Below are 26,419 nucleotides of genomic sequence, written 5' to 3'. Positions count from 1 at the left end.
AAAGCCTTTTGAAAATCCAAATACACCACATCCACTGGTTCTCCCTTGTCCACTCAACTAGTTACATCCTCAAAAATTTCCAGAAGATTTGTCAAGCATGATTTCCCCTTCATAAATCCATGCTGACTTGGACCGATCCTGTCACTGCTTTCCAAATGCGCTGCTATTTCATCCTTAATAATTGATTCCAACATTTTCCCCACCATTGATGTCAGGCTAACTGGTCTATAATTACCCGCTTTCTCTCTCCCTCCCTTTTTAAAAAGTGGTGTTACATTAGCTACCCTCCAGTCCATAGGAACTGATCCAAAGCCGATAGACTGTTGGAAAATGATCACCAATGCATCCACTATTTCGAGGGCCACTTCCTTAAGTACTCTGGGATGCAGACTATCAGGCCCTGGGGATTTATCAGCCTTCAATCCCATCAATTTCCCTAACAATTTCCCGCCTAATAAGGATAACCTTTAGTTCCTCCTTCTCACTGGACCCTTGGTCCCCTAGTACTTTTGGAAGGTTATTTGTGTCTTCCTTCGTGAAGACGGAACCAAAGTATTTGCTCAATTGGTCTGCCATTTTTTTTGTTCCCCATTATAAATTCACCTGAATCCGACTGCAAGGGACCTATGTTTTTCTTCACTAACCTTTTTCTCTTCCCATATCTATAGAAGCTTTTGCAGTCAGTTTTTATGTTCCCGGCAAGCTTCTTCTCGTACTCTATTTTCCCCCTCCTAATTAAACTCTTTGTCCTCCTCTGCTGAATTCTAAATTTCTCCTCTGCTTTTTCTGGCCAATTTATATGCCTCTTGCATATAACACTATCCTTAATTTCCCTTGTTAGCCACTTTCCCCATTTTATTTTTACTCCAGACAGGGATGTACAATTGTTGAAGTTCATCCATGTGATCTTTAAATGTTTGCCATTGCCTATCCACTGTCAACCCTTTAAGTAGCATTTGCCAGTCTACTCTAGCCAATTCACGCCTTCCCTTAACAAATCTATGCTGACTGTCCTTGATGAATCCATATCTTTCAAAATGAAGATTTATCCTGACCCTCAGAAATTTTTCAAATAATTTTCCCACCACAGATTTAGGCTGACTGGCCTGTAATTACTCGGTCTATCCCTTTCTCTCTCTTTAAATCACGGTGCAACATTAGCAGTCCTCCAGTCCTCTGGCACCACACCTGTAGCCAGAGAGGATTAGAAAATGATGGTCAGAGCCTCTGCCATTTCGTCTCTTGCTTCTCTTGACAGCCTGGGATACATTTCATCTGGGCCTGGGGATTTATCCACTTTCAAAGATGCTTCAATCCCTCAATACTTCCCTCCCTCTCTGTTTATTTCATCTAATATTTCACCCCCACCCCCAGATTGCAATGTCTGCATCGCCTCTCTTTTTATTTGAAAACAGATGCGAAGTATTCATTAAGAACCGTTCCCACGTCTTCTGCCTCCATACGGATTATCTTTATGGTCTTTAATAGGCCCTACTCTTTCTTTAGTTATCCTCTTGCTCTTAATGTATTTATAAAACATCCTTGGGTTTACCTTTATTTTACTTGCTAAAATATTTTCATATTTGTTTTCCTAATTTCCTTTTTAATTGCACCCCTGCACTTTCTATACTCCTTGGGTTTCTGCAGTATTGAGCCCTCAGTATCTATCATAAGCCTCTTTTCTTTATCCTACCCTGTATGCCTCTTGACATCCAGGGGGCTCTAGATTTGTTAGTTCCACCCTTTTTCTGTTTTGCCTGAGCCCTCCGGATCTCCTCCTTGACTGCCTCCCACTGTTCAGACACTGATTTATCTTCCAGTAGCTGTTTCCAGTCCACTTTAGCTAAATCATATCTCAGCTTAGTAAAATTGGCTCTTTCCTTTTATTCCTGGTCTATCTCTGTCCTTTTCCATAACTACCCTAAATCTAACTGAACTATGATCACTAGCACCTAAATGCTCTCTCACTGATGTCTGTTCCACTTGCCCAGCTTCATTCCCCAAAGCTAAGTCCAGAACCACCTCTCATTGGGCTTGCCACGTACTGGCCAAAAAAGTTCTCAAGTGCATTTTACAAATTCTGCACTCTCTATACTTTTCACACAAATTTTATCCCAGTTAATATTGGGGCAGTTGAAATCCCCTACTATTACGGCCCTGTAGTTTGTGCACTTCTGAGAAATATGCCTTCATATTTGCTCATCTATCTCCCTTTGACTGTTTGGGGGTCTATAGTACAGTGTGATCGCCCCTTTTTTGTTCTTCAGTTCAACCCATATGGCCTCGTTTGATCCTAACATATCACCGCTCCTCACAGTTGTAATTGTTTCTTTAATCAATACTGTGACCCTCCCCCCACTCCTTTTTTATCCCCCTTTCTATTCCGTTTGAAGCCCCTGTAACCAGTAGAGCTGCCATTCCTGCCATGTCTCAGTAATAGCGATAATATCATACTCCCATGTGTCTTATCTGTACCCTCGGTTCATCTGCTTTATTCCCTGGACTCCTTGCATTAAAGCATATATAATTTAGAACTTCCAACCTCCCTTGTTATCTATTTTCTAGCCTTTGTTTCCTCTCCCTTTCAAACTTGCTTACTATTTTTCTGACTTCCAATTTCAGCTTTGCTTCACTCCCTCCTGAAACTACTGAGGTTCCCATCCCCCTGCCAAGCTAGTTTATGCAGGTAGAAAGATTGGATGGTGACAGAATAGGAAAGGGAGAATTCCCACAGCCTACAACAGCAGAGCGTAAGCAGCTTATAACCTCAAATCCATCATTACACTACGTTTGCAATTACTCTAGGCTTTGTTTAAAAATTCATTCTGTACATCTAATGGCATCCATACTGAAGCTTGTAATTACAAAAAGTTTATCAAGAAATAATTTAGGAGAAACATAGGTGGCGATTTAGACATTGTCCCTTAAATCTAGATTCAAATCTAGCCCTAACTGATGGAGGAAAGCTGATGAAATGGGTTTGATGTGCAATGAGTCTGTGCTGTCTCAATCCAATTTCTAATGGATTTGGGCCATAGTATTGTTTGGATCTGGACGCTCTACCTAAAGTGGTAGAAGCTGATTGCATAAATAATTTTAAAATGTAGTTGGACTGGAAAGTAAACAGAGGAGGATGCAAAGAGGCTGCAGAGTACATAAGAAATAGAAGCAGCCCCCTAGAGCCTGCTCCGCTATTCAATGAGATCACGGCTGATCTTCTCAACTCCATTCGCCTACGCTATCCCCATATCCCTTGATTCCCTTAATATAAACCAAATTTATCGATCTCTGCCTTGAGTATACTCAACGACTGAGCTTCCAAAATCCTCCCTGCATCTACCCTGAAAAGCCCTGTAAAAATGTTGTATGTTTCAATGAGATTACCTCTCATTAGAATGAGGTGTGATCTAATTGAAACATATAACATTTTTAAGGGGCTTGACTGGGTTAATGCTGAGAAGATGCACCCCTGGCAGGGGGGCGTCTAGAACACGGTGTCACAGTCTCAGAATAAGGGGTCGGCCATTTAGGACTGCGATGAGAAATTTCTTTCCTCAGAGGGTGGTGAATCTTTGGAATTCTCTACCCCAGAGGGCTGTGGTGGCTCAGTTGTTGAGTATATCAGAGATCAATAAATTTGGGGGAATTGAGGATAGTGCAGGATGTTGGAGTTGAGGTCGAAGATCCGCCATGATCTTGTTGAATGGCAGAGCCGACTTGAAAGGCCAAATGGCCGACTCCAGCTTCTATTTCTTGTGTACTGGAGAATGAGGAACTTACAGGGTTACTGACAAAAAGTGGGGTTGTAGGACTGAGCACAACTGCACTTTCAAAGATCCAGCACACCACGCTGGGCTGAATGACCTTCTGTGATGATGATCTGCCTCATCAGCTCTTTCTGAAAAGCAGCAGAAGACTTGTATTCTAGTAGTGACAGTGTTTACAGCACAGAAACAGGCCAATCGCCCAGCTGGTCCAGGCCTGTGTTTATGCTCCATGCCAGCCTCCTCCCACCCTATCATCATACCCTTCTATTCCTTTCTCCCTCATGTACCTATTAAACTCATCTATGCTGTTCACCCCAACTGCTCCATGTGGTAGCTGCACATTCTTACCACTCTCTGGTTAAAGACGTGTCTCCTGAATTCCCCGTTGGGTTTATTAATCATCTAATAGCCTCTAGTTTTGGTCTTTCCCACTAGTGGAAAAATCTTCTCTACGTCTACCCTATCAAACTAATGAGTAAGGTTAGAGCGTGAGGAGTCAGGTACAAGTAGATGAATGGATAGTTAGTGGGCTACAAGCAGAGAGTTGAGGTAAAGGGTGGCAGAAGATGGGTAGTGGTGTCCCACAAGGATCAGTGCTGGGACCACTGTTCACAATTTATATTAAGGATTTAGACTTTGGAATCAAAAACATAATTTCTAAATTTGCAGACGATGCCAAATTGGACGGATAGTCAATACTGAGGAGAACTGCAACACATTACAGGGGGACATTAATAAACTTACAGAATGGGCATATAATTGTCAATGAATTTCAACACAACTGTGAGGTATTACATTTTGTTAAGAAAAATTATGAGGTCACATATTACTTACAAACCAAGAATGTAAATGGGATGGAGAAGCGAAGGATGTCAGAGTCCAAATACACACACCACTAAAAGTAGCAATGCAGGATAATCGGGCCATAAAACCAGCAAACCAAACACAGGCTTATTTCTAGAGGGATAGAATTGAAAAGTCGAAGTTATGGTAAACTTGTATCGAACCTTGGTTGGACCACACTTGGAGTACTGCGTCCAGTTTTGGTTACCATATTATAAAAGGGATGTAGAGGTACTGGAGAGGGTACAAAAAATTTTTTAAAGGATGATACCAGAAATGTGAGGGTATAACCATCATGAAAGGATGAACAGACTTGCATCTCTCCTCTTGTAAAGAGAAGGCTGAGGGTGACCTAATAGAGGTCTTTAAAATTATGAAAGGTTTTGATACACCGAGTGTTCCCACTTGTGGAGATGAGAAAAAATAGAGGCCATCAAAAAAGATCATCACCGAGAAATCCAATGGGAACTTCTTTACCCAGAGAGTGGTGAGAATGTGGAACTCGCTGCCACAGGGAGGGGTTGAGGCGAATATTATCGATGTATTTAAGGGGAGGCTAGATATGAGAGAGAAGAGAATCGAGGGTTATGCTGTTAGAAGAGGACGAATGGGAGGAGGCGCGAGTGGAGCATAAATGCCGGTATGGACTGGTTGGGCTGAATGGCCTGTTTCTGGGCTGTATTTAACATTTTGCTGAGCTGCAGATTCCTATTGCTCAGATCTCTCCGCTGGGTAGCCACATCAAGCCAGAACTGATGAGTCTAACTAGGCTGTGCAGAAATACCTATTTCTCCTGGATCTTGGTGCCTCTGACCAGTGTAACTATGTCTGTGGTGCTCAGTAATGCAAACTAAATACAGCCCTCAATGTGTGTGCCCCCAGCTTGAGTTTTCTGCTGCATGATCTCACTGGCATCGGGCATTTGCAGAGTCCCAGCATGTCATCAGTTCACACTGAGACTGGAACTGACATTTGAAAGTAAATTCAGGAGAGTTTCACTCGTAAGCCAACCTATAATAGAATAGGCCCGATGTGTTTCCTCTCTCTGCTCATAAGATGAAGATTTTTGTCCCTCTGAGGTGTTCAATGTGGGGCAGCAGCTGACAGGTGTTCAGTGTGGGGCAGCAGCTGACAGGTGTTCAATGTTGGGCAGCAGCTGACAGGTGTTCAATGTGGGGCAGCAGCTGACAGGTGTTCAATGTGGGGCAGCAGCTGACAGGTGTTCAGTGTGGGGCAGCAGCTGACAGGTGTTCAATGTGGGGCAGCAGCTGACAGGTGTTCAGTGTGGGGCAGCAGCTGACAGGTGTTCAGTGTGGGGCAGCAGCTGACAGGTGTTCAGTGTGGGGCAGCAGCTGACAGGTGTTCAGTGTGGGGCAGCAGCTGACAGGTGTTCAGTGTGGGGCAGCAGCTGACAGGTGTTCAGTGTGGGGCAGCAGCTGACAGGTGTTCAGTGTGGGGCAGCAGCTGACAGGTGTTCAGTGTGGGGCAGCAGCTGACAGGTGTTCAGTGTGGGGCAGCAGCTGACAGGTGTTCAGTGTGGGGCAGCAGCTGACAGGTGTTCAGTGTGGGGCAGCAGCTGAGAAACAAGCCACATTTGAGAATCGCCAACCTTTTAAGATGCTTCTCCTCTAACCCAGACAGACTTTTAACAATATTTTAAATATGCCACATTTCCAAGCTGATTGGACAGTAAGAGTTAAAGCAAACAATGTTGGAAATGCACAGCAGTTCCATCAGCATGTGAAAATGGGTTTCGAGTAGAGACCCTTCATGAGCAAGGGATCTGTGAGCGGGCAGAATTCTGCTGTCGCCCAAGAAGAATTACATTGGGAAGTTGCAGGCATGCTTGCAATGACAGCTGAATCTGTTAAACTTACTCTGTTTTGTCTTTGCAGTGACACTGATACCATTGTTGGATTACCGCGGCCCATTCATGAAAGTATCAAAACCCTTAAACAGGTAGGCCGGGGCGATCCAATTTTAACCTGTCCAATGGGAGCATTTCCTCTGCAAAATCGTAAATGTTTTTATAGAACTTGTTAACCATTTTGATATGAAAAGTATCTGGGTACATTCCACAGGCACCAGCACTCCAGTAACTTGTCCAAGTGACCATTCTGATTGTTGTTAAACCCACTGATTCACTAGATTCTTTTAGTTGCTCAGTCTGGCCTTTATGACTCTAGTCCCCCACCAATGTGGTTATTCTTCTTAACTGCCCATTTAAGTGGCCCAGCAAGCCACTTGGTTGTATCAAACCACTATGTAGAATAAAAATAACACCAGACAGATCACTTGGCTGTGACTTAGGCTTCAAATTAGGCCATGGCAGAGGCAAACCCAACCCAGTTGATCCTGCAAAAGTCCTCCTCACTAACATCTGGGGACTGGGGCTGAAGTTGGGAGAGCTGTCCCACAAGCTAGTCAAGCAACAACCTATGTCAGTAGTAATACTCACATCCAGTCATGAATGCTATTGTCAGTTAAGCAACTGACCCCACCACACAGCACTGCCCCCCCCCCCCCCCCCCACAGTCATCAAAATCCATGGCGCGGCCCTGGACAACGTGGACCACTTTCTATACCTTGGGAGCCTACTATCAGCAAGGGCAGACATTGACGACGAGGTCCAACGCCACCTCCAGAGCGCCAGCGCAGCCTTCGGTCGCCTGAGGAAGAGTGTTTGAAGACCAGGCCTCAAATCTGGCACCAAGCTCATGGTCTGCAGGGCTGCAGTGATACCCGCCTTCCTATATGGCTGAGACATGGACCATATACAGTCGACACCGCAAATCGCTGGAGAAATACCACCAACGCTGTCTCCGCAAGATCCTGCAAATCCCCTGGGAGGATAGATGCACCAACGTCAGTGTTCTCGATCAGGCCAGCATCGAAGCACTGACCACACTCAACCAACTCCGTTGGGCAGGCCACATTGTTCGCATGCCCAACACAAGACTTCCAAAGCGAGCACTCTACTCGGAACTCCTACATGGTAAGCGATCCCCAGGTGGGCAGAGGAAATATTTCAAGGACACCCTCAAAGCCTCCCTGATAAAGTGCAAAATCCCCACCGACACCTGGGAGTCCCTAGCCAAAGACCATCCTAAATGGAGGAAGAGCATGCGGGAGGGCGCTGAGCACCTCGAGTCACATCGCCGAGAGCATGCAGAAAGCAAGCGGGAGGATCGTGCATCAAACCAGACTCCCCACCCACCCTTTCCTTCAACCACTGTCTGCCCCACCTGTGACAGAGACTGTAATTCCCGTATTAGACTGTTCAGTCACCTGAGAACTCGCTTTTAGAGTGGAAGCAAGTCTTCCTCGATTTCGAGGAACTGCCTGTGATGATAATGGGAGGAGATTCCATAAACATCCCCAACCTTGATGGCAGAGCCCAGCACCTGAGTGCACAAGACAAGGCTGAAGCATCGCTACCATCTTCAGCCAGAAGTGCCAAGTGGATGATCCTTCTTGGCCTCCTGAGGTCCCCACCATCACAGATGACCGTCTTCAACCAATTCGATTCACTCTACGTGATACCCAAAAACGGCAGAGCGCACTGGATACAGCGAAGGATATGGGCCCCGACACCATCCCAGCTATAGTGCTCCAGACTTGTGCTCCACCTCGAGCCAAGCTGTTACAGTACAGCTGGCATCTAGCGACAACATGGAGAATGCCCAGGTACATCCTGTCCACAAAAGGCAGGATAAATCCAACCCAGCTAATTACCACTCTATCCTTCTCGCAATCATCCACAGTGATAGCACTGTCGCTGACTACTTCTATCAAGTAGCACTTATTCACCAATAACCTGCTTATCAATGTTCACTTTGGGTTCCGCCAGGACCACTGGGCTCCAGACCTCATTACAGCCTTGGTCTAAACATGGACATGAGCTAAATTCCAGAGATGAGACGAGAGTGAATGCCCTTTTCACCAACCCAGCGTTGAATTCAGCGCCAGGGTTGGTGACAAGGCAGCATTACAAGCCGATTGATGTCACCATGTCTCCAGTTATCGGCAGCACAAAGGGGGAGAGGAATAGGAAGCCATCGTGGGACCTGACCACCACTGGCGAAAGAGCGTTGGTGCCATTTTATTGCCATTTCATGGGGCTAAAGAGTGTCGGTAAGGAGATGAATATCGAGCCCATAAAAAAAAAGTTCAAATTTTGTGGTTTTGATTTCATTTTATATATTCAAATATATTTAATGACACCTAAGCACACCAGTTAACTTGGCGTGCAAGCAGGCTGACAGTGGCAATGTCTGCAGCTTTTAACGGGGCACACACATCATTCAAGTAAGTTTGAATTTAAGGGTTTGGAGTGTATTTTTTTAATTTATTGAAATGGTGGCTTGCTGCAATAGATGTGAAAAGTTTTTTTTTAAGTGTGCAGGGAGTGCTGCTGGATGCTTACAAGGGCTCGGATGGTAAAGGAAGACCTTTGTGAAGACGCAACATGCTGCGAATACTCAGCAGGTCATGCAACATCCGTGGAGAGAAAAAGAGAGTTCACGCCTCGGGTCAATATGCTGCCTGACCAACCGAGTATTTCCAGCATTTTATGCCGTCATTTCACATTTACAGCGTCCACTTGCAGATAGAAGAGGAAGACGCAAAAGAGGAAGACGCAGACAGAGGCATGCACCAGACAGCCCCTTTGTGGCTGGGATATCCGGGATGGAATCATCCTTGTGTGGACCCACTGGCTAGGCAGGCTGCCTCGTGTGGACCCACTGGCTGGGCAGGCTCCCTCTTGTTGACCCACTGGCTGAGCAGGCTGCATTTCTTGGGTGTGTGAAATGAGGAAGGCACAAGGTTGGAGCTGTGCTGATGGGAGGGCGGGAAAGCAAGTGGTGCATGCCAGAAGGAAGATAATGTGCGAGGATACATGCATCTTGTATCCTTTCAGCCCCGCCGCTGGCCAAGGGCTCAACCATGACCTTGCCAAGAATGGCCTTCACCATCTCTTCCAAGGGGGTGAGGTGAGGCTCGGACTGGGAGATGTGCCTCATTGTGCAGATAGTTGGTAGGTGAATGAATGGAGGTCATGCATTGAGCAGTGTGTGAGGCTAGTGGTGCAGTTGGTCGGAGACAGCTTTTGAAAATACATTCACTGACCTTGACCAGTGGTCTGAGGTCATGAAGCTTCTTTTGGCATTAGAGCCAGGTGGTGGGGGATGACGATGCTAGCAGTGATGGCCTTAGTGGTGTACTCCACATCGTTCCTTCTGGAGGGCCTCCTGGCCCTGTGGGTAGAGGGCAGCTCTTGCAGTGCTGACCCGCCTGCACAAAGCTGGAGTGCCTCTTCCCTGGCTTGCTGAGGCAGTGCTTCCATTTGTTGAGGTTAGGAAGGCAATTCAGCTTTAACAGCTGAATTTTCACATCATTCTTCTTTCATATGTTAGTAGCAAAACAAATGTCAATATCCCAGTCAGATATCCAGGCCAAAGCTTCCCGCAGGCTGCCTGTGAACTCCCTCTGAGGGCAGTGCTCGATGATGTGCCCCAGGGTCTGATTAGGAGCTCCACAGTCACATGATGGGGAGGCTTTAACCTTCCACCGATGGAGAAGGTGCCAGCATCGACCGTGGCCAGTTCTGAGGCGGTTGAAGGTTGTCCACTGTTTGCGAGGAAGGTTTGATCCTTCAGGTTGTACTGTGGGCTCCTCGATAAGGAATCCACTCCGTATGACACAGTTCCTCCAAGCATTTCGGCGTCTGTCATCGAGGCTGAGGGGCGATCGCTGAAGGGCTTCGGCGACGGTGCAAAATGGCCTCCTAGATTTGAGAGGAGTTGGTGGTAGGTTGCCCAAGTCGGCCTGGATCGGCCTGTCTTTGCCGGTGTAGCAGCTGTATTCTGAAGACTGCGTATTCGTGACATAGGTGCGGTGGTGCGATGTTTGCAAGCACGGGCAGCCAAGGTGTTGGTGTCGATAAAAGCGCAACGGTGAATAGTAGAATTAAGCTGGACATTATTAAGTATGAATAAAGCGTCTGACTGGATACTGTAAGCTCAAAGTAAAGTGTGACCGTAGTCTTTTATTGCAGGTCTCCAGAGTGCCTCTCCAGCCTGTGAGGCCTCTTAAGTACCTGTGCTCCCAAGGGATTGTGGGATCCCTTGGGACTCCAGGGGATCAGCCCTCTGGTGGCTGTACAAGGTATATACAAGTTTACATACATAACAGACATCAACGGATTTGACATGCGAACTGGATAGTCATGCCGGAGAGCAGAACTCCGCTGTAGAGTACACCAGGGCAAGAGCTGCCGTTCGGAGGGTTTGAGCAGCTGTTCCCCATGTGGATCAGGCCAGTTTCTGGGTCAAGTTGATCCTACGCTTTAATTTCTTCCCAAGGATCTGGAGATGTTATCGATATGACAGGGTGTGATCAAGCGTGACTCCTAAATAGGAGGGTTTTTTTGTCATGGTTTACCTCTGCGCTGCAAAAGGAGACTTTCAAAGCTTGATGGGTATTGAGGTGGAATGTCGACGTGACTCTTTTGGGTTTGATCGGAATCGCCATCGATGGAAGTCGGCCTCCATGCTCTGCAAATCATTGCTCAGGGGTAGGCCTCCATTCTCTGTAAATCACTGGTCAGGGTGCCTCCATTCTCTGTAAATCAGTGGTCAGGGGACCTCCATTCTCTGTAAATCAGTGGTCAGGGGACCTCCATTCTCTGTAAATCACTGGTCAGGGGGCCTCCATTCTCTGTAAATCACTGGTCAGGGGGCCTCCATTCTCTGTAAACCACTGGTCAGGGAGCCTCCATTCTCTGTAAATCACTGGTCATGGGGCCTCCATTCTCTGTAAATCACTGGTCATGGGGCCTCCATTCTCTGTAAATCACTGGTCAGGGATAGGCCTCCATTCTCTGTAAATCACTGGTCAGGGATAGGCCTCCATTTTCTGTAAATCACTGGTCAGGGATAGGCCTCCATTCTCTGTAAATCAGTGGTCAGGGATTGGCCTCCATTCTCTGTAAATCAGTGGTCAGGGATTGGCCTCCATTCTCTGTAAATCACTGGTCAGGGGGCCTCCATTCTCTGTAAATCACTGGTCAGGGATAGGCCTCCATTCTCTGTAAATCACTGGTCAGGGGGTGTCCATTCTCTGTAAATCAGTGGTCAGGGGGCCTCCATTCTCTGTAAATCACTGGTCAGGGGGCCTCCATTCTCTGTAAATCACTGGTCAGGGGGCCTCCATTCTCTGTAAATCAGTGGTCAGGGGGTCTCCATCCTCTGTAAATCAGTGGTCAGGGGACCTCCATTCTCTGTAAATCGCTGGTCAGGGATATCCCTCCATTCTCTAAATCAACTGGTCAGGGATAGGCCTCCATTCTCTGTAAATCAGTGGTCAGGGATAGGCCTCCATTCTCTGTAAATCAGTGGTCAGGGATTGGCCTCCATCCTCTGTAAATCACTGGTCAGGGGGCCTCCATTCTCTGTAAATCAGTGGTCAGGGGACCTCCATTCTCTGTAAATCACTGGTCAGGGTCCATTCGGTGATGGTCAGATCTGTGTTTTGCGTGGCCAAGGCAATATCATCAACATTCACATTTGGAACAACTTTTAAACGTTAAATATTTTTTAAAAGGCAGAAAGCTATGAAAAATGTATTGATTCACTGCATTTTATTTTATATTGCTTCGGTGTGCATGGCCCCTTTAATTTTCAGACTTCTTCATTGCCCACAATTCCTTGCAAGCTTTGTTCCCAGAGGCTGTGGCAAGCTGCAACGTTGTACCTGGACACAAACTTCGTGCCAGGACAGCGTTGCACGGAGGGTGAGCGCTGTGTCACCTGTCTACATGCCCCCCAGACCAATTTGATTGGTTAGTGTTGCAGCCATTTCTCGCGCTGTTGACTGCACTTTGCTGGCGAACACGAATTTTCCCCCCATAATGTTTACCTACAGTTTTATACCTACCAAGTGGCAGCAGAGAAGGCTCCCAAATTTATTCCATAATGTCTCCTCATGGCCAGATTGCATAATTATAACGTGACAAGTTTGCAAAGGCCATCTCCATTATAAAGTGGACATAGGAATTTATAATGGGAAACAGTTGACTTAAAAGTGTAACAGGAAGTAAGGTTTTGAATGCTGGAACTGTGTAGACGTAAGGTTTTTAACAAGCTAATAGATATTCGGGTCCACAGCCAGATAGGGAATGGAAGACCAGCAGGAAGAGCAGTGCAAGGAAGGTAGTGCAGGGGTCCCCTGTGGTCATCCCCCTGCAAAACAGATACACCGTTTTGAGTACTGTTGGGGGGGATGACTCATCAGGGGAGGGCAGCAGCAGACAAGTTCATGGCACAGTGGCTGGCGCTGCTGCACAGGAGGGCAAGAAAAAGAGTGGGAGCGCGATAATGATGGGGGATTCAATGGTGAGGGGAATAGATAGGCGTTTCTGCGGCCGCAACCGAGACTCCAGGATGGTATGTTGCCTCCCTGGTGCAAGGGTCCAGGACATTCTGAAATGGGGGGGAGAACAGCCAGTTGTCGTGGTGCACATTGGTACCAACGACATAGGTTAAAAAAAAAAGGGATGAGGTCCTACGAAACCAATTTAAGGAGCTAGGAGCTAAATTTAAAAAGTAGGACCTCAAAAGTAGTAATCTCGGGATTGCTACCAGTGCCACGTGCTAGTCAGAGTAGGAATCGCAGGATAGCGCAGATGAGCAGTGGTGCAGCAGGGAGGGATTCAAATTCCTGGGGCATTGGAACTGGTTCTGGGGGAGGTGGGACCAGTACAAACCGGACGGTCTGCACCTGGGCAGGACCGGAACCAATGTCCTAGGGGTAGTGTTTGCTAGTGCTGTTGGGGAGGAGTTAAACTAATATGGCAGGGGGATGGGAACCAATGCAGGGAGACAAAAGGGAGGCAGAGGCAGGAGACGGAGGGGAGATGGGGGGGGGGGTGTGCGGAGAGGCCCGGGGCGGGGAACAGGAAGGGCCACTGTGCGGCAGAATTCTAAAAGGACAAAGGGTATTAAAAAAAACAAGCCTGAAGACTTTGTGTCTTAATGCAAGGAGTATCCGCAATAAGGTGGATGAATTAACTGTGCAAATAGATGTTAACAAATATGATGTGAATGGGATTACGGAGACGTGGCTCCAGGATGATCAGGGCTGGGAACTCAACATCCAGGGGTATTCAACATTCAGGCAGGATAGAATAAAAGGAAAAGGAGGTGGGGTAGTATTGCTGGTTAAAGAGGAGATTAATGCAATAGTTAGGAAAGACATTAGCTTGGATGATGTGGAATCTATATGGGTAGAGCTGCAGAACACCAAAGGGCAAAAAACGTTAGTGGGAGTTGTGTACAGACCTCCAAACAGTAGTAGTGATGTTGGGGAGGGCATCAAGCAGGAAATTAGGGGTGCATGCAATAAAGGTGCAGCAGTTATAATGGGTGACTTTAATATGCACATAGATTGGGCTAGCCAAACTGGAAGCAGTACGGTGGAGGAGGATTTCCTGGAGTGCATAAGGGATGGTTTTCTAGACCAATATGTCGAGGAACCAACTAAGGGGGAGGCCATCTTAGACTGGGTGTTGTGTAATGAGAGAGGACTAATTAGCAATCTCATTGTGCGAGGCCCCTTGGGGAAGAGTGACCATAATATGGTGGAATTCTGCATTAGGATGGAGAATGATACAGTTAATTCAGAGACCATGGTCCAGAACTTAAAGAAGGGTAACTTTGAAGGTATGAGGCGTGAATTGGCTAGGATAGATTGGCGAATGATACTTAAGGGGTTAACTGTGGATGGGCAATGACAGACATTTAGAGACCGCATGGATGAATTACAACAATTGTACATTCCTGTCTGGCGTAAAAATAAAAAAGGGAAGGTGGCTCAACCGTGGCTCAACCGTGGCTATCTAGGGAAATCAGGGATAGTATTAAAGCCAAGGAAGTGGCATACAAATTGGCCAGAAATAGCAGCGAACCTGGGGACTGGGAGAAATTTAGAACTCAGCAGAAGAGGACAAAGGGTTTGATTAGGGCAGGGAAAATGGAGTACGAGAAGAAGCTTGCAGGGAACATTAAGGCGGATTGCAAAAGTTTCTATAGGTATGTAAAGAGGAAAAGGTTAGTAAAGACAACCGTAGGTCCCCTGCAGTCAGAATCAGGGGAAGTCATAACGGGGAACAAAGAAATGGCAGACCAATTGAACAAGTACTTTGGTTCAGTATTCACTAAGGAGGACACAAACAACCTTCCGGATAAAAAAGGGGTCAGAGGGTCAAGTAGGGAGGAGGAACTGAGGGAAATCTTTATTAGTCGGGAAATTGTGTTGGGGAAATTGATGGGATTGAAGGCCGATAAATCCCCAGGGCCTGATGGACTGCATCCCAGAGTACTTAAGGAGGAGGCCTTGGAAATAGCGGATGCATTGACAGTCATTTTCCAACATTCCATTGACTCTGGATCAGTTCCTATCGAGTGGAGGGTAGCCAATGTAACCCCACTTTTTAAAAAAGGAGGGAGAGAGAAAACAGATAATTATAGACCGGTCAGCCTGACCTCAGTAGTGGGTAAAATGATGGAATCAATTATTAAGGATGTCATAGCAGCGCATTTGGAAAATGGTGACATGATAGGTCCAAGTCAGCATGGATTTGTGAAGGGGAAATCATGTTTGACAAATCTTCTGGAATTTTTTGAGGATGTTTCCAGTAAAGTGGACAAAGGAGAACCAGTTGATGTGGTATATTTGGACTTTCAGAAGGCTTTCGACAAGGTCCCACACAAGAGATTAATGTGCAAAGTTAAAGCACATGGGATTGGGGGTAAAGTGTGCTGACGTGGATTGAGAACTGGTTGTCAGACAGGAAGCAAAGAGTAGGAGTAAATGGGTACTTTTCAGAATGGCAGGCAGTGACTAGTGGGGTACCGCAAGGTTCTGTGCTGGGGCCCCAGCTGTTTACATTGTACATTAATGATTTAGACGAGGGGATTAAATGTAGTATCTCCAAATTTGCGGATGACACTAAGTTGGGTGGCAGTGTGAGCTGCGAGGAGGATGCTATGAGGCTGCAGAGTGACTTGGATAGGTTAGGTGAGTGGGCAAATGCATGGCAGATGAAGTATAATGTGGATAAATGTGAGGTTATCCACTTTGGTGGTAAAAACAGAGAGACAGACTATTATCTGAATGGTGACAGATTAGGAAAAGGGAAGGTGCAACGAGACCTGGGTGTCATGGTACATCAGTCATTGAAGGTTGGCATGCAGGTGCAGCAGGCGGTTAAGAAAGCAAATGGCATGTTGGCCTTCATAGCGAGGGGATTTGAGTACAGGGGCAGGGAGGTGTTGCTACAGTTGTACAGGGCCTTGGTGAGGCCACACCTCGAGTATTGTGTACAATTTTGGTCTCCTAACTTGAGGAAGGACATTCTTGCTATTGAGGGAGTGCAGCGAAGATTCACCAGACTGATTCCCGGGATGGTGGGACTGACCTATCAAGAAAGACTGGATCAACTGGGCTTGTATTCACTGGAGTTCAGAAGAATGAGAGGGGACCTCATAGAAACGTTTAAAATCCTGACGGGTTTAGACAGGTTAGATGCAGGAAGAATGTTCCCAATGTTGGGGAAGTCCAGAACCAGGGGTCACAGTCTAAGGATAAGGGGTAAGCCATTTAGGACCGAGATGAGGAGAGACTTCTTCACCCAGAGAGTCGTGAACCTGTGGAATTCTCTGCCACAGAAAGTGGTTGGGGCCAATTCACTAAATATATTCAAAAGGGAGTTAGATGTAGTCCTTACTACTCGGGGGATCAAGGGGTATGGCGAGAAAGCAGGAAGGGGGTACTGAAGTTTCATGTTCAGCCATGAACTCATTGAATGGCGGTGAAGGCTAGAAGGGCCGAATGGCCTACTCCTGCACCTATTTTCTATGTTTCTATGTGCAGCTGGGAAATGGTGTAAATTTGCATAGTGCAACAACAATAACTTGGATTTATATAGCGCCTTTAATGCCCCAAGGCGTTTCACAAGAGTATTATGAGACAAAATTATTTGACGCCGAGCCACAAGGAGAAATTAGGGCAGGTGACTGGGGGTACTTGAAACACAAAAGGTTAGTCTGCAGGTACAGCAAGTGATCAGGAAGGCCAATGGAATCTTGGCCTTTATTGCAAAGGAGAAAGAGTCTAAAAGCAGGGAAGTCTTGCTACAACTGTACAGGGTATTGGTGAGGCCACATCTGGAATACTGCGTGCAGTTTTGGTTTCCATATTTACGAAAGGATATACTTGCTTTGGAGGCAGTTCAGAGAAGGTTCACGAGGTTGATTCTGGGGATGAGGGAGTTGATTTATGAGGAAAGATTGAGTAGGTTGGGCCTCTACTCATTGGAATTCAGAAGAATGAGAGGTGATCTTATCGAAATGTATAAGATTATGAGGAGGCTTGAAAGGTGGATGCAGAGAGGATGTTTCCATTGATGGGGGAGACTAGAAATAGAGGGCATGATCTTAGAATAAGGGGCCGCCCATTTAAAACTGAAATGAGGAGAAATTTCTTATCTGAGGGTTGGAAATCTGTGGAATTTGCTGCCTCGGAGCTGTGGAAGCTGGGATATTGGATAAATTTAAGACAGAAATCGACAGTGTCTTAAACGATAAGGGGTTATGGGGAGCGGGCAGGGAAGTGGAGCTGAGTCCATGATCAGATCAGCCATGATCTTATTAAATGGCGGAGCAGGCTCGAGGGGCCATATAAGAACATAAGAAATAGGATCAGAGTAGGCCATACGGCCCCTCGAGCCTGCTCCGCCATTTAATAAGATCATGGCTGATCTGATCATGGACTCAGCTCCACTTCCCTGCCCGCTCCCCATAACCCCTTATCCCCTTATCGTTTAAGACACTCTCTATTTCTGTCTTAAATTTATTCAATGTCCCAGCTTCCACAGCTCTCTGAGGCAGCGAATTCCACAGATTTACAACCATCAAATAAGAAATGTCATTTCTTTGTTTTATGCTTTAAATTGTAAATGGATTTTATTTCAATCTGGTCAATGCCTGCATTAAAATAGTGGACGGATCAATGGTATACAAGCATTTAGTTTAATGTATATAATTTATTCAAAGCTTCATTTGTTCCCTTCCACCACCAAAAAATGAATGAATTAAATCCTCCTTAGCAACTTAATCTCCACTTGCACCAGTTTTAGTTTTAAGTTCTGTCATTCTCCAGAATGTGACTCTGGCTACCCACAGGCTATTTTAAGAGACTTCCTTTTATCACTGTACCAGGTACAGTGCACCTTGTGTGCAATAAATATAATGCAGACAGTGTATTACAACCAGCTGCATTAAAAGCGGCCAAGATAAAAGAAAGTGTTTCAAAGTTGAAAGTAATTTTTTGAAAATATTCCTATTATGGAACGGCTATTGTTTTGGAAATAGTTGGTCTCTATTTTGAAAAATAGTTGTGATAAAAGTTGCAGTACTTTCATGGATTATAGTACCAATTATACAAGCTTTGTACTGCTTGTCCCAGCTGACATGGCCCCACAGTACAACTATCTCCTAAATTGGCACAGATTCAGCAAAATATTATCAATCTCAAACCAAGGCCATAGGATCACAAAAGAAAAATACTATGAATGCTGGAAATCTGAAATAAAAATAAAAAATGCTGGAAACGCAGCATGTCAGGAGGCATTTGTGGCGAGGAAAAGAATTCACATTTCAGGTCACTGATCTTTTATCAGAACCGATCATCAGCAACAAAAGAATGGCTGAAATGAGAAATATTATGTGGCTACAGAAGGGCTGTGTGAGGTTGAGCTAATGTAGAGGGTGCTTTACTCTATATTTATATTTAAGGTGCTATGTCTACCTCGGGAATACATGTTGCTCACTGAGCGCTCGAAATTCCAAAACCAGTGACCTTTGTATTGATAACCAAAAATATTTACAGAGGGAAAGATATATATTGCAAATACTTGGTTTTTAAAACAGGTGATCACATTTCTCTGTGTATAAACTCATCATTTATTTACTTTGCAGCACAAGTACATTTCAATAGCCGAGATTCAGATCAAGAAGGAGGAGGAATATCTGAAAAAGCCACTCTCTGCGGTATGGATGGCACTATTTCTAAATGTTGAAGTCCGTTCATATCAGTTACAAGTAGAATTGTTAATCTGTTTAAGCGCTTAGTGTGCCTTCTGTGTCATATACTGTTCAACAATAACTTGCATTGATATAAGCTCCCTTTAACATAGTAACATGCTCCAAGGCATTTCACAGGAGCATTATAAAACAACATTTGACACTGAGCCACATAAGGAGATATCAGGACAGATGACCAGAACTTTGGTCAAATAGGTAGATTTGAAGGAGCAGCTTAAAGGAGGAGGGTGAGGTCGAGAGAGGGTTAGGGAGGGAATTCCAGAGCTTGGGGCTGGAGGCACCAGCGGCAGTGGTTGAGCCATTAAAATCTGGGATGCTCAAGATGTCAGAATTAGGAGCGCAGATATCTGAGGTTGTGGGGCTGGAGGAGGTAGAGGTGGCGGAGAGGATGCAGGCATGGAGTTAAGCTCCTCCATACTAGACTTGTTAAAAAATAAAGACACATGATAAAAATAAAGAAAACAGAAGTGGTTAATGTTTTTAAATTGGAGGGATGTAAATCATGGTGTGTTCACCCCCCACCCCCGCGATCAATGTTGGGGCAAATGGTTTTCTGTGTTACGATCCGTATTTGGGTATCAAACACAATATCAACATTTTGCAAACACTTACTTGCATTTATAGAGCACCTTTAACGTGGAAAGCTACCTCAAGGTGCGTTAGAGGCACAATACGACAAAAATGGATGCCAAACGAAAGGAAATGTTAGATGTGACCAAAAGCTTGGTCAAAGAAGTAAGCTGCAGCGAAAGTTGTAAAGGAGAGGGAGGTGGCGATCCAGAGCAGCTTAGGGAGGGAACGCTAGAGTATGGCAGCGGAAGGTATGGTGGGGCGGAGAGGAGATCAGAGTCAGAGGGACATGTGGGTCTTGGACGACATGACCGAGATAGGGAGTGGAGAGGCCATGAAAGGATTTAAACATGGTTTCAGCCGCAGGTGGACTGAGGTAGTGGCAATGGAAATAGGCTGTCTTTATGATGGATAGAGAATTGGAGCTCAGCTTGAGGTGGTACAGTCGGGTTCAGCCTGAGTCAGTGTTGGGGGAAAGGGTTGAATGAGTGGCAAGTGTATGGAGTTTGTGGAGGGTGTTGAAGGCAATGGTTTCAGTCGTCCCAATATTTAACTGGAGGAAATTATGGCACATCTAAGACTGGATGTTGGACACGCAGTTTGACAGGAAAGAGGTAGTGGAGGCAATGAGAACGGTATTGGAGATTTAAAGTTGGGTGAACTCAGCGTACACGATTGAAGCTGGCTCCATGTCTCGGGATGATGTCACTAAATTGTACCGAGGTCAGATTCTTGGCGATAACTGTCCGATGACAGGAAGAGAAGCTATGCCTGCGATTTGATGGGTAGTGAAACCAAGTCGGGGCAGTCACATTGAGCTGAAGGCGAGACTTTGGATAAAAATGGTATGGTTGACCATGTCAAAAACTGCAGAGAAGTCAAGGAGGGAAATGACCCCACGGTCACAGTCAGACAATATAATTTCGGGGCTGTGTTAGGCTGTTTCAGTAATGTGGCGGGGCAGGAAAGATGGCCATGAATGTGAGAAGCAACAACACGTTCAATGACTGGAGAGGAAAGGGAATTTGGAGATGGCGTGAGGGTTGAGGTGGGTGTTTTGAGGAGGAGGTAACGATTGTTTTGAACGGGAGGGTGCAGTATCTGAGGAGAGGGAATCATTTACAATGTCGGGTACCATGGGGAATGGTAGGGAGGTTGGATACTCGACTGTTTAGTATGAAGAGACCAACGGAGCAGGAGGTGTGTCTCAACACTGAACATGGAGAGAGCATGAGGAAAGATGGGAGAAAGGCATGGGATCAGAGGCAGGACAAGATTGAACTGCCAGGGGTGGGTGGGGGAGGCAGCTGTGTGGGTGGTCTCTGTTTAAGCGATAAAGAAATCATTGAGCTCCTTGCACTTATTTTTGGGGCAGGGTGAGGAATTTAAGGAGACAGTAATGGAGAAAAGAAGACATGCATTATCTTTGCTATCTGATGCTGGAGTTTTGGATGGTTAAACCAGTTGTGTGCCAGGTAGGTTAAAGTCTGCACCTGTTGGCCTTGAGAGCCAAGGTGAGGGATATACCAGGGGCAATGACCAGGACAGGAGAGAGTAAAGATTTTAATGGGGAGGACACAGAAGGAAATGGGGTTGATTGAGGTAGGGGGATTTAGGTGATGAAAGATACAAGGAAGAAATTGAAGATTGCCTTGTCTGTGATCAAGATGATGGCAAAGTTGGGGGTAGCCATGAATGTAGGAGACTGTATATTGAGGGAACGGTTTAGTGATATCAGGAGGCCAGTAATTTCAGAGGAGAGAGAGCAAGGTGAATTGAGATTGGAATCACTGATGATCAAAAGTCGCTTAGTGCAGAGGCCGAGCGAGGGATGAAAGGAAGGAGAATATCTGAGGGAGAAACTTGGGGAGGAACACAAAAATAGATAGAAAGGTTAACATAGAAACATAGAAAAAAGCTGCAGGAATATGCCATTCGGCCCTTCGAGCCTGCACCACCATTCAATAAGATCATGGCTGATCATTCACCTCAGTACCCCTTTCCTGCTTTCTCTCCATACACCCTAATCCCTTTAGTCGTAAGGGCCATATCTAACTCCCTCTTGAATATATTCAGTGAACTGGCATCAACAACTCTCTGCGGCAGGGAATTCCACAGGATAACAACTCTGAGTGAAGAAGTTTCTCCTCATCTCAGTTCTAAATGGCCCACCCCTTATCCTAAGACTGTGTCCCCTGGTTCTGGACTTCCCCAACATCGGGAACAATCTACCCGCATCTAACCTGTCCCGTCCCGTCAGAATGTTATATGTTTCTATGAGATCCCCTCTCATCCTTCTAAACCCCAGTGAATAAAGGCCCAGTTGATCCAGTCTCTCATATGTCAGTCCCGCCATCCCAGGAATCAGTCTGGTGAACCTTCGCTGCACTCCCACAATAGCAAGCACGTCCTTCCTCAGATTAGGAGACCAAAACGGAACACAATATTCCAGGTGAGGCCTCACCAAGGCCCTGTACAACTGCAGTAAGACCTCCCTGCTCCTGTATTCAAATCCCCTAGCTATGAAGGCCAACATACCATTTGCCGCCTTCACCGCCTGCTGTACCTGCATGCCCACTTTCAAAGAAGAGGACTAAGTGACTGACAGTTTAGTAGATTGGGCAAATAAACGTCAGATAAAATTTAATGCAGAGAAATGTGAGGTGATCTTTTTGGGGAGGAAGAATGAGAGGAAATATTCACACTAAATGTTAACATTTTAAAAGGGATAAAGTAGCAGAGAAACTTCGGGTTCACATACAGAAATCTTTAAAAATGGGAGGACAAATAAAACTTGGTTTAAGAAAACGTGGGATATTTGCTTTTGTACTGTGTACTCCTGCTGGTAAAAGCTCAGATAAATGCTAATATTTAAAAAAATCATCGGGTAGGCTAGTCAGATTATTGAATCCAATTTTGGGCTCCCTACGTTGGTGATTTGGTCATTCGAAAACATTAATCTATGTTCACCAAAAGAAAGGAAAGAGAATGAGAACTTCTCGAGCAGGGGATTTGTTACTACATGGAATGGAAGTGGAATGTATAAAGCTTTTAAAAGGGATTGGATAAATAGTTGAAAAAGAAAAATTAAATGGGGAAAGGGCAGAGGAATGGAACTAGGCTCTTTCATAGCACTAGCACAATGAGCCAAATGGCTCTTGTATAATATGCTGTTCAACATGTATAGTGCCTTCTGTGTAATATATTGCTCATCCTTTATACTGCAGCTTGTTTTATCTTCATCTTGTGTGGAATTATGCCTTTGCATTGGAAAATTACAAATGTCACTCCATTATTTAATAAGGGAGTTAGAGAGAATCCAGGTAACTACAGAACTGTCAATCGAATGTCCGTTTTGGGGATGTTACTAGAATCTGCCATTATGGCCAGTGACTGAGCACTTGGACAAGTATAAGCTGATCGGAGTCAGCCTGGATTGTGAAGTGTAGGTCATGTCTGACTAATCTCGTTGCATTTTTGAGGAGGTCACTAACATGATCGATAGGGAAGTATCTGGATATTGTCTTTATGGACTTCCAGAGGCATTTGATAAGGTTTCACACGAGAGATTATTAGCAAAATGAAAACACTCGGAATTGGAGTCACCCTTGAGACATGGATTGGAAATTGTCGCCTGCCTCCCAACCAGAAAGTAGGGTAAAGGAAAGGTACTCTGGTGGAATGTGACAAGTGATGTTTCCTTGGAATCTGGACTGGGGCCTCAGCTTTTCACCATATATATTAATGGCTTGGATGAAGGAATAGAGAGTTGCAAATCTAGGTTTGCAGATGACACTAAGTTAGAAGGCATAGTAAGGTGTGGAGATGGAAGCAGGAAGTTACATAGAGACAGACAGATTAAGTGAGCAGGCAAAACTGTGGCAAATGGAGCTCAAGGTGGAGCAGTGTGAGGCCATCCAGTCCGGATCCAAGAAAGAACAATCAGAATATTTTCTTAAAGGTGAGAATAGGAACTGTGGAAGAGCGAAGGGATTTGGGTGCCCATTGTCGCACATTACTAATAGCTCGTATAACATGTACAACTGTGATAAACAAGACTAATGGAATAATGGCCTGTATCTCAAGGTGGCTTGAATACAATGGGGAGGTTGTTATACTTCAGTTGTACAGAAAAAGTGTCTGTCTGAAATTCAAGAAGCTGGAAAATAATTTGTAGAATTATTTTTTTTCATGTTTTTAGGGTGAAGAAGAATTTGACCTGACAACTGCTGAAGTTCTGTACCAGGGTATACTACCCAGTCTGCCTCAATACATGGTGAGTGTAAAACCCTCTGTACAGAACATTTGGCCCAACCAGTCCAAGCTCCACTTGAGCCTCCTCCCATCCTCCCTCATCTAACTGTCAGCATAACCCTCTAAACCCTCTATTCACCTTCAGTTGCCATGTGCCATTCCTTGCCAAGAGGCCAGTCTGATAACTTGACCATCGGACTTGGCCAAGGTTCATTTTGGTCTTCTCACTAGGAAATGTAGAATAATCATTAGAGAGTAGCTGATGGTCTACCATCCTAGTAGTGGAAATGGAACATTGTGTTCAGAGGAGCGAGACTAACCGATGGGGAGCAGAAAAAAATAAAACTAGCAATATGAAAAGTTTGAGCTATTTCTTTGAAATGTTTTGAAGAGCAAAGATTTAACCAGAGTCAGATCATGTGGAAACAAAAAAAACTTGTGAATGTCAGAAATCTGTCTTATTTATTCGATAGCATCTCCCAAACCTGTGAGCTCTTTCATGTGGAAGCACAAAGTGCATGGGAAATCCACCACGTACAGATTTCCCTCCGTCACACACATCCTGACTTGGAAGTATCATCATCATAGGCGGACTCTTGAATGAGGATGACTTGCTTCCACACCAAAAGGGAGATCGCAGATGTTTCAGTGAAGGACCAGATATTCCATGCGTGGATTTTTTTAATGTGTGGTGACTGTTACACATCAGCGATCACATGGGCTTGACAGAGCTAGGTCTTGGTCCAGTGACGAGGGTTAACCAGGACTTGAACAGTTATATCGCCGTTTCATCATCGGCGCTGGGTTAAATTCCTGGAACTCCCTCCCTAACAGCACTGTGGGAGCACCTTCACCACACGGACTGCAGCAGTTTCTCGGGGGCAATTGGGGATTGGCAATAAATGCTGGCCTTGCCAGCGATGCCCACATCCCATGAATGAATAAAAAAATTAATTGCTACTTTACCCAACCAGCACCACCAGCATGTCTACTCAGTGGTTGATGGAGACTTTTACTTGCCATAGCTCTACCCACTCAGGAGATGATAGCTTGGCAGGGGGATGGGGACGGGAACCTGAGAACAAATTCAATAGGGAAAGAAGTAAAGCTGAAATTGCAAAGCAAGACTGTAGAAAGTGAATTTATAAGAGGGTACAAGGATTAGTAATCAAGGAGGTCTTAATAAGAACATAAGAATTAGGAACGGGAGTAGGCCATCTAGCCCCTTGAGCCTGCTCCGCCATTCAATAAGATCATGGCTGATCTGGCCGTGGACTCAGCTCCACTTATCCGCCCGCTCCCCGTAACCCTGTGCTAAATGGTATATACTTTAATGCAAGGAGTATAGCATATAGCGAATAAGGCGGATTAGCTAAGAGCACAGGTAGACACTTGGGAGTATGACATTATAGCCATAACGGAAACATGGCTGAAAGAGAGGCGGGTTTGGCATCTCAATATTCCTGGTTACAGGATTTTTAGACAAGACAGAGGGAGGTAAAAAGGGGGGATGGTGTTGCGGTATTGATTAAGGAACCTATTACTACGGTGAGGAGGGATGATCTGTTGAAGGGATCGTCAAATGAGGCCATATGGGTTGTACTGAAAACTAAAAAAGGGGCGATCACACTGCTGGGTGTGTATTATAGACCCCCAAACAGTGGGAGGGAGATAGAGGAACAAATATGTGGTCCAAAAACCACAGGGCAGTAATAGTGGATTTTAACTATCCTAATATTGATTGGGACAAATATAGTGTGAAGGGTATAGAGGGTGCGGAATTCCTAAAATGTATTCGAGAACTTTTTTAGTCAGTATGTAACAAGCCCAACACGAGAGGGGACGGTTCTGGATTTAGTTTTGGGAATGAAGCTGGGCAGGTGGAAGGGGTATCGGTGGGAGAGTACTTGGGTGCCAGTGACCATAATTCAGTCAGATTCAAATTAGTTATGGACAAGGACAAGGATAGACCAGGAATAAAAGTCCTCTTGATTCAGGCATGCTGCCGGGGTACTGGAGGACTGCTAATGTGGTACCCTTGTTTAAGAAGGGAGAAGGGGATAAGCTGAGTAATTACAGGTCTGTCAGCCTAACCTCAGTTGTAGAAAAATGATTGGTAAAAATCCTGAAGGACAGGATAAATCTACATCTAGAAAGGTAAGGATTAATCAGGGACAGTCAGCACGGATTTGTTAAGGGAAGATCGTGTTTGACTAACCTGATTGAATTTTTCGAGGCGGTAATCAGGAGGATCGATGAGGGTAATGCGTACGATGCAGTGTATATGGACTTTAGCAAAGCTTTTGATAAGGTCCCACATGGCAGACCGGTCGCGAAGGTAAAAGCCCATGGGATCCAGGGCAAAGTGGCAAGTTGGATCTAAAATTGGCTCAGAGGCAGGAAGCAAAAAAAGGGTAATGGTTGATGGATGTTTCCAGTGGGGTTCTGCAGAGCTCCGTACTGGGACCCTTGCTTTTTGTGGTATACATCAGTGATCTAGATTTGAATATAGGGAGTATGATTAAGAAGTTTGCAGATGACACTAAAATTGGCTGTGTGGTTGATAATGAAGAGGAAAGTCATGGACTGCAAGAGGATATCAATCTACTGGTCAGGTGGGCAGAGCAGTGGTAAATGGAATTAAATTCGGAGAACTGAGAGGTGATGCACTTTGGGAGGGCTAATAAGGAAAGGGTATACGCGTTAAACGGTAGGCCACTTAGAAGTGTAGATGAACAAAGGGACAACGGAGTGTTTTTCCACAGATCCCTGAAAGTAGCAGGCCAGGTGGATAAGGTGGTTAAGAAGGCATACGGAATG

General features: G+C 45.4%; 1 protein-coding gene across 2 annotated transcripts in view; it reads left to right on the top strand.

The window, feature by feature from the left end:
* Window positions 1-26,419, top strand: part of strip1 (striatin interacting protein 1) — a 118,037-nt gene that overhangs the window by 64,830 nt on the left and 26,788 nt on the right. For both annotated transcript variants that reach the window (XR_011587499.1, XM_070859291.1), the window contains exons 12-14: window positions 6,506-6,569; window positions 18,650-18,721; window positions 23,547-23,621. Coding sequence is in view for 1 of the 2 variants with exons in the window: in XM_070859291.1 (XP_070715392.1) it covers window positions 6,506-6,569; window positions 18,650-18,721; window positions 23,547-23,621 (211 nt within the window). In the remaining variant the exon portion in view is untranslated. The remainder of the gene's footprint in view (window positions 1-6,505; window positions 6,570-18,649; window positions 18,722-23,546; window positions 23,622-26,419) is intronic.

Source organism: Pristiophorus japonicus, chromosome 17, assembly GCF_044704955.1.
Source record: "Pristiophorus japonicus isolate sPriJap1 chromosome 17, sPriJap1.hap1, whole genome shotgun sequence".
Lineage (NCBI taxonomy): Eukaryota > Metazoa > Chordata > Chondrichthyes > Pristiophoridae > Pristiophorus > Pristiophorus japonicus.
The sequence above is the reverse complement of the archived record's forward strand: the minus strand, read 5'-3'. Positions and strand labels throughout refer to the sequence as shown.